This window comes from Helobdella robusta, assembly GCF_000326865.2.
Source record: "Helobdella robusta unplaced genomic scaffold HELROscaffold_30, whole genome shotgun sequence".
Taxonomy (NCBI): domain Eukaryota; kingdom Metazoa; phylum Annelida; class Clitellata; order Rhynchobdellida; family Glossiphoniidae; genus Helobdella; species Helobdella robusta.
This window is the reverse complement of record NW_008704502.1, coordinates 2,127,018-2,136,063: the sequence shown is the minus strand read 5'-3', so window position 1 is coordinate 2,136,063 and position 9,046 is coordinate 2,127,018. Positions and strand designations below refer to the sequence as shown.

General features: G+C 31.6%; 3 protein-coding genes across 3 annotated transcripts in view; all 3 read left to right on the top strand.

Annotated features, from left to right (window-relative positions):
• HELRODRAFT_157218 (hypothetical protein) overlaps nt 1-955 on the top strand; it is a gene marked incomplete at both ends in the record, with an annotated part of 9,517 nt that extends 8,562 nt beyond the window's left edge. Inside the window, 3 exons of the mRNA XM_009022147.1 lie at nt 104-273; nt 613-695; nt 815-955. Coding sequence (XP_009020395.1) covers nt 104-273; nt 613-695; nt 815-955 — 394 coding nt within the window. The remainder of the gene's footprint in view (nt 1-103; nt 274-612; nt 696-814) is intronic.
• A 1,664-nt stretch (nt 956-2,619) lies between these two features.
• On the top strand, nt 2,620-3,018 carry HELRODRAFT_145121 (hypothetical protein; the record flags this gene model as incomplete). The annotated part of the gene is made up of 1 exon (XM_009022146.1): nt 2,620-3,018. A coding segment is annotated over one exon (399 nt), but the record flags the coding sequence as incomplete, so codon positions are not given.
• A 3,183-nt stretch (nt 3,019-6,201) lies between these two features.
• Nucleotides 6,202-6,819, top strand: HELRODRAFT_137131 (hypothetical protein; the record flags this gene model as incomplete). The annotated part of the gene is made up of 3 exons (XM_009022145.1): nt 6,202-6,270; nt 6,333-6,473; nt 6,667-6,819. Coding segments are annotated over 3 exons (363 nt in total), but the record flags the coding sequence as incomplete, so codon positions are not given.
• Between the last annotated feature and the right edge of the window lie 2,227 nt (nt 6,820-9,046).

Sequence of the window (9,046 nt, the reverse complement as noted above, 5' to 3'; positions counted from 1 at the left end):
AGCGGCGAACTCATTCAAGACAATAATTTTCTTTTCAATTTTCATATCCGAATCGGTGCAGGTTAATAATGTTAATCGATTGTTCTACATTTTTGTCACTAAGGCGAGATGTGGCAGTTAGCGTGAAAATGTTGATACCACGTAGCAATGGAACGACAGGTGCATTTGTGGGCTCCAGGATAGATCGGGGTGGTTGTGAAGCTCTGACAGCGAAAGGAGTTTTCTTCACCATATTTCCTGCTGATAGTTCTTACGCAGTTTACTGCAGACTTGGTTCGTTATTAGCCAAATGTTTTTGGATAGATTTCTTCTATTGTTTCTCTTACTGCAGGTTTTGTAGATTCTTCTAAGTCAGTTCTAAGCTAACTTGTATTCGTGGCGATCTATTTCAAATCTCGCAATCTATTTTATATTTACGTTAAATGATGACCTAAGTTTTTGGGTTCATGTATAATATGTGACATTGTCATATCTTACCTAAAACATGCATACGTTTTAATATCGAAGCTTCATCGAGGTATATCATAAAGAGTATCTCTGATTGTTAGACTGTGGTTTAGGAAAATAGTAATGCTGCTTGCGACATAAAATATAAAAAGAAAATCAATTCAGATCGTACATGCAAGATAACCACAGGCGTCCTGAAGGATCCATTGAAATTTGATACATGGTACACTTTGAAAATTGACACAAAGGTTCTTTCTTGTTTACAAATTCTTTCTTTACAACATTCGCATTTAGTTTTAAATAATTCTTCTCTGATTCGTCTTTAGTCAAGGGTAATGTAAATGTATATTATAATTATACACCACAGAATTCCGTATCCTCTCTCTACATAGATAACAAGTTGTTAATCACAGTGAGCCTTCCTGGCACCATTCCAAAAAATGGTTTCGTAGGTTATGGCACGACGAACTTCGGTATCGCCGATTTCGATGATTTGTCCGTGATGTGACAAAATGTGTAAAAAAAAACAATAGTTAAAAAGAAAATTTCTGCTTTGATTTCTGTTTGAATTGATTCAATTTTTGCATTTATTGGTTCTAAATTGTTACTATTTGACAATGCATATGATGCAGACCTTACGTTAATGTTTTTACTTTTTTATTCTTAGCAAGAAATCCAATTTTGACAACAAGGTTTCAAGTGAATAGAATACGACGACTATTATTAGTTAGCGTTAATTAATTCCTTATGATATGTTGAATGACATCTTGATTTCAGTTTATTTAAATACGTTTTGTTCTGGAACAATGAAATGAACAACCATGCCATGGTTCTTTTTATTGATAACTTGCGTTACTCACGTTCGGAAGATGTTAGTTATATTGTTTCCTGGTTATTAACTATGTGGTTATAGTCTTTAAGTGTTTTAATATATAAACGATAGCATGTTTGACTGATGATTGGGAGAATTTGGATTTTTTAAATTTGTACTCTCCAAATGTCGACTTTTTAAGCTTAGCGTATAAAATTTCTATGTAGGAAATGAACTATAGCACCTAAACAACGTCTCGGAAGCAACCAATACTCATCTGGCACTATATGATACATAGCACATACGACAATAACTATTAAAATTTTTATAGATATATTATCATTATCATTAAATTAGATAACATATGTATGATACTTGTGTTGGATAAGATAAATGTGTGATGGCGTCAATAAAGACTGGTAGTTGGTATAGTTTATCTATTAACTAAGGAAAGCCTATGCCGAAAAAATATATAAGAAAATTTTAGTTAAATATTTAATTAAAAAGCGTTTCAACATCTTTTTAAAAGCATTTTTTGCAGTTTTAAAGCATTTCGTTCATGTCCAACGTCGCAGGATCAGTGTATCTAAAAGGGCACTCGTTATAAATTTCTATGTCTTTGTAAACAGTCGTTAATGTTTTAATGTTTAATAAAAAAAATGATGTAAATTCTTGACAAATAATCTGTCATTTTATCATAAATTTTTGTGACGATGCATCTCTTTACTGGTAGGCTGTTGTTTGCAAGATGTGCAGTAAAAGGTTGCAGTTGTTTGCCAGTTTCTTCCTCCTGGCTTGTTCAGAAGTCTGCCATGCCCATGCCACTCCTCCACCGATACTTAACGCTGACATTCGCTCGCGTCGTCAGCAGTTCTTGTGTTGCAAGTTGTTCCTCCGGCTCTCTACAGCCGTCACTGCAACAATCAAAACATGCCCCTAATGGGGAAAGTTTGAAAAATAAATGCCTAGGACCAGATCTGGAAAAATCAGAGTTATACGTCCTTCTAAAAAATTACAATTTTTCTCGAAACGTCATTATTGAATCTTTTGAAAAGTTTCCAATTTTATTGACAGTTTCAAATAGACAGTTGGGAACAACAATGAAAACGTTAAAGAAGTTTTTATTCAATCCTTCTCAGTCTCTAACGCTCATAACAAGTCAACCTGATTTACTGTTTGACGATAATTCCGTGGAATCACTTCAGATAGTTCTTGCTACAGTTCGTGCTTTGGGGTTTGAGGGTAAGAAAAGTCAATCAATAATTTGCAGCCATCCTGACATTGTAGATGTCCCTATTTCACAGATAAAATGCAATCACTCAAAACTTGTTGATTATTTTGTTAATGCTGATATAAAATTATTAGTCAGTAGGTGTCCAAATATTTTAACTGATGACTGGCCTGTGACCAAATATAAAATCAATTATGCTTATTACGAAATGGGAATTAACATGCGACTGCTTTCTAGAAGCAAACTTTTAAAATATCCAATAAGGAAAATATTAACAAGGCACAAAATGTTGGAAAGAAGTGGATTATATAAGAAACCAGATCCTGAACTCATCCAACACATTGGCTCTGACGATGCAAACCCTCTCATTAAAAATATTTTTGAATCTTCTGACACAATTTTCATAAAAAATGTAGCAAAATTATCTTTTCAAGAATTTGAAGCTTTTCAACTGTTAATTGAAAATGAAATATCCGAAGAGGCTGATGAGTTGGATGATGAAAATAGTGAAGACAGTGATGACGATGACTTTGATTATGTAAATGAAAAGAGTTTTAGCTAATTTTTTGTTATAAACTTAATTACAGTTTATAAATTATAGCTTGGAAGAAGAATAAATATTTTTCATAATATCATTCAACTGAAATATAAGGGAGTTATTAATTTAATAAAATGACTGGAAAATTTTTGTATGAGTACATGAATAAAATCATTTTTGTATTTTGTTAATGTTCCACAATTTTTTGAGTCACAAATGTTTATAATAAATTATTTTAGAAAATTTTCAGAATGTCATGAATAGAATGCAGATTTTTCAAAATATAGTTTAAGGAATTTCAACTTTCTCTATCAAAACCCTGCTGTGTTTTATCAATTCTGATTATTTTAATAATTTTCAGCACTTTCCAACTCGAACTTCCATGAAGCTTCTTAGATTTTCAGCATAGAAGGCTTCATTCTAAATTGATATTCATGCAGTCTTGCATTGAGTTCTGGAAAGCCTAAACATAGGTTGGTAAAAGTCAACAAGCATATACGCTCTTTTCCATCTCTTTATACGCAATCGCAAACGTCCTACCTCGAGAAACTGGCTCTCTGGACGCTAAACGAAAATTGATTGATTGATTATACGCAATCGTTTACCTATAGATGCTTAGTCAGAACATTTGATTCATTGTAATGTTGCAATGTTGCATTTCTAGACCAAAGACTTTGACAACTAGTGAAAATATCTTACTTTGGTTAGATCTGTATAACGGGTTGTAAATTTGTCTGCCTACGTTTTCACTTCCTACACGACTGGTTAAGTGAGGATTGACGAAAAATCTGGCGAGGAAGGTATATCTGACTGATCACGTGATATAGTAATTTGGTGCAAGAAAGTTTTCTTTAAAAATTTTCGTTTGAAACTATTAGAAAAAACAGAAAAATCAAAATTAATTTTAAATGAATATGCATTATAAAAAAACTAAATAATAAGAAAATTAGCCATTAACATTTAAACGTTTAATACGTTACAGAAAATTGCTATAAAAACGTCGAAATGATATTTAAAATAATAATCCTAGCGACTACACAGTGCAAGCGCGTGTAACAATTAGGGGGTACATTTTACGTTGACAAATTTCTGACTTTGAATCTTTGATCACACAAACACGGAGTCTCAGTTCAGTTCGTTATTGTTCAGTAATTTGAATTTTCAACCTTACAACAATAGCATCGCTTTCTTAATATATAGTTAGGAATTAAATTCATAAACTGAAAAATAATAAGATAAGAAGAATACAAAATTCAGTATAATCTACGTTGTGAATATTTTACTTATACAGTATGCGTGCGTGCGCACGTGTTTGGATGTATGTATGTGTGTGTGTGTATGTGTAAGACGCGTTTTCATTATCATTAGGAACGAGCACTGGATCAAACGCATTGTTTGAATGTTGGCAGTTTTAACGAGAAATATAATGAGCAATTGTCGGTATGATACGGCAATTGTTTAGGACAACTGAGAAAAGAGAAATAACGCTGAATATCAGATTTAGTGTATCTAAGAATTAACTGGGAATCTGTTGTATGAGCACGAATATTTTATCACATTTTAAGTGTTGAATTTATAAAAGTGTGTATTGTTAACTGAAATAACTGAATATGTGGCTTGTTGCAATTTTACCGGCAATCTTTTTACTGTCATCATCAGTCAACTCATCAGCAGTTGAAAAGAAGTATGGAATGATAGAAGAGCCAAACAATCCCATGTGTTTTGCTTCCGAACCAATCACCGTACTAACCAACATACGATCCTTACTGGAATGTTCTACCAAATGTTCTCATTATGCTTCTCCAACTTGCGACGCATTCAATTATTCATCCATTTATGCTCCAGCCATACATTGCCAACTGTTTCAATTCACTGGCAAAATTAATTGCACCAAGGGTAAGAATACGACTAATTTCATCGCTTACTGGGTGAGTTTGATGTATTTTGTTTGAAGAATTTTGTTTCAATTTATGTAACGATATTTTTTAATAGAAAATTTTATCCGATTAATTTTTCATTTCAGGATATTGCGATCAAGCGGGCAGCATGTTAGTGAATAACTCTTTTCATTAATCCACCAATAAACTTGTTTGTATTTCTTTCGAAATCCGCTATTAAAAATATCAAAAACGAGTTTTAAACTTGGTAATAGTGGGCGGTTGGTATCAGCAATAAGTGATACATTATAATTTTCGCTGAGGTTTAAAAATTTGAATTTTAGTTTCACCATGCGCATGGTTGAGTTGCTACGCATCATAACATCAATATAGAATTTTACGCGAAATGCTTTATGGAGATCAAACAAGCACTCAGTATACACACAAACACCTGCACACATACACACACACATACACACACACACTTTCTACAGAATACGACTTGCACTTACACGCAAACACATACACACGCACACAAAAGGAAGCATTGTGCACAATTATTTCATCAATTGGTTCAGTGCTGCAAGTTATTGAATTTTAAATACTCAAAGTTGATTTGTTAGGCTCAAGCAGCATGTGTGAGTTGATTCATTCTATTGTTGTATAGAAAGCTCAACATAAACAACAGCAACAAAATGTGGACGCGTTTAAATTGTTCACCATCTCTAAGTAAAATATCTTCTAAATTGATGTTTATTTTCATTGATAATAAAAAAGAATAACGATGAATAAAAATTATTAAAAATATTTTTTTAGTTTTTCACAACAATTTCAAGATAATAAATCTGTGCCAAAATTTTGTAAAATTATTTTTTTATTAACTGACATACTAACAAGACGTTTTGCCACAAACAAATTTCTCGCTGACCCTGAGCAAATCCTGCAACTTCCCATTCACCTTCAACGGTGGATTGTTCTACTCTTGTTCCAACTCACTACCTGGCATCAAAAATCCTTGTGCTCTCTACATGTGTCTCACTGCTAACAGGCAGTTGTCCATCTGTCTCGATCCTCAAGGTTATTGTTACAATACTTTTATAACAAAAATAATGAATAAAATCATGGTAAATACATTCAGTAAAATGATAAAATAAGTATAGCCAACATTTATTCTCATCCGAATAACTATCGCTAATGCGTAATGATTGTAGTTCTATCAGCCTACAGCGCTGCCAATGAAACAATCTTGTTGGACATTCCAACGTTTGCCAACTCAACTCCTGTCACGTCTGTCAATGGATGGATTGTCATTCAGCAGAGGATTGATGGCTCGCAGAGTTTCAATCAAAAATGGATAGAGTACAAGGTATTATGTGTAATATATTTTTTCAATAGTTGTTAAATTTTTTTGTTTATTACCATTCATAGTCAGGTTTCGGCATTTATTATAAAAACTTCTGGTTGGGTTTGGAGAAGATGCACCAATTAACGACCTCGGCTGATTACAGGTTGAGGTTTGAAGTTCTCTTCAGTGGTAAATGGTACTCTGATGAATATGACCATTTTAGGGTTTGTTTTTTTTGCAAGCCTATAAATTTCAAATAACAATTTGAAAGAAGCATTCCATCTTCTACATTTTTTTTGATTTAAAAAATATATAATTGTTTTTGCTTATTTTAAAATTTTCAATAACTCGTAACCATTGTCAAATACTTTTTAAAAAAATATCATCATGTCAAGATGAATAAACAAACAAACCTAGATAAACTCAGAAAATGAAAAGTTTTCCATCGACGTTTCTGGATACTGTGGAGATAAGCAAAATGTTTTAAACTATCACAACGGTATGAACTTTTCAACTCCTGATCAGGATAACGATCAGTATTTTGGCGGTAGTTGTTCTTCTTTAAAGTCATCAGGAAATTGGTTCAATCGGTGTGAAGTTCAAAACGTGAACGGTCCGTTTGGCTCAACTAATTTTTTTTATGGTGATTTTAGCGGCCTCATATACTGCAGGATGATGATGAAGCGTAACGTGTAAAGGGCATGTTTGTAATGTTCATTCATATGTCATGAATGAACATTACAAACATGTAATGTTCATTCATGTTTGTAATGTTCATTCATATCATGTATTCAACTTTCTTAGAGGATTTCAATTATTTCAAATAAAATTTAAGCATGATTTTATTTACTTCTGTCATGGAATTGATGTACACTCATCGAATAACTTTTTACTTCATTCATTTTTGGTAGAAGAAATCTTTTCATTCTATCATCTATGCCTTTTAATTCGTGATATTTGTGCAACGTGTGCACGTAGTTTGAAATAAAACTTTTCCATATATACAACTTTGATCACATTACAGTAATTTAAACAATAAATTTAACGATTTTTCAATTCTCTTGATTTATAAAAATTTAGTGTAGTTTATATTAAACTGCATAAGAGTTTGGCGTTGAACATCCAATATTTTATTGAAAACTGTCTAATTCTTTCATCATTATTCACATTTGATATATATGTTATCATGATTTAATAACTGTTTCACAATTGTGTTTTCGTATTTTTTTAAATTATAAAATTGAGAATAAATTTTCTCTTTTTAAATGTTAAGCGGAATAATAAACGAATTAGGAAGAGTGATTTAATTTATGTTCAGAAGCATTCAGTAATTAATGTGATTGGATGATTAATGTGATTGATTTCGTATTTAGTGTGGTTCTGTAGTTAATGCGAAAACATTTGAACATTCATTATTTAATCTTTTTTTTAGAGTATCTAATTTTTTATTGAAACTTTTCAATATAAAAATTGATTTTAAATACAAATCAAATTTTTTATATTAAACAACAAAGTTGTTCTGCCAAGAAAACCATAAAAACCCATTTATAACACGGATATCAATTATCTGACTCTGTCCTGGTTATGACATTAAAATGTGAGTGATGTTGGATCATCAAAGGCTAGGCCCACCGCTTATAATTGTGGTTGCGTAAGGAAGGGCGTCCTGCGTAAAAATTAGCCAAATAAATTACTTATGATGACAGAAGTGACAATGGCCCTCAGTATCCGGCAGAATGGCGTCGAGCGGTATTTCGGTTTCATCATAGGTAGACAAACGGCAACCCCCGATCTCGGGGAAAATGTCGTCTAAACGTGTGTTGTTGTTGTTGTTTTATATCAATTATCTGACTAGTTCAAATCAGTCGCAATACTAACGACATTACTACTAATAATAATAGATTATAAAATTATAAGGTTAATAATTAAAATTACTGCTAAAATATATTTCAAAATATAAAATAAATTATAGAAGAATAAAAATATCATCTATAAACTATCAATAAACATCATCTACGGTATATCTTCTTTGAAGAAAATTATCAAACAATAGACTTGCCACATGTGACGACGTGACAAGAGACAATGCAAGATCGTCTAACAAAACTTGTCGAGGAAATTAATTTTCCTCACTCGTTTGAAAAGACAATTACTATTTTTGAATAATTGTATTGTTAATTATTAATTATATAATTATTATTTAATTATTAATAATTATTGTACTAGACGGAATTTACCAACAATGGACCTGATATAGAGCGATTCATCCAAAGAGTGGGAAGGGGGATTGGAAGATTGCACCACCACCAGACAAAAAAAGTAAATATTGAAATAATTTTAAATATTTTACGTCATAATGTTGTAATTTTGTATTTTTTGAATCGCAAAGTAAGCCGAAAATTACCGACTTGAAGAATTTTGAAAATCATCCTTCCAACACCGTAAAATTTTGAATCAGCCATCGTTGCTACAAGCGGCAGAGCGGCATGGCTAGTTTTCAATTTTTTTTTTGACAAAACACTTTTGACAAACTTCTTCACACGTCAAACAATATCTTCTCCGTTTTACATGAAAATTATTTTTCTAAATACAATGTGCGTTTCATTGTTTTATGTGTTTTATTTTTTCTTTATACGTGCATTTTGTTATTATAAGGAGACATCTTCGTCTATTTCAATGACCGGTTAGGCTGAATGAAATTTATATATACTTTGTTTATTTTGTTTATTTTACAATTATTTTGTAATATAATTTTAATATTAATTATTTCATCACGAAATGTTTAATTTATTATTAA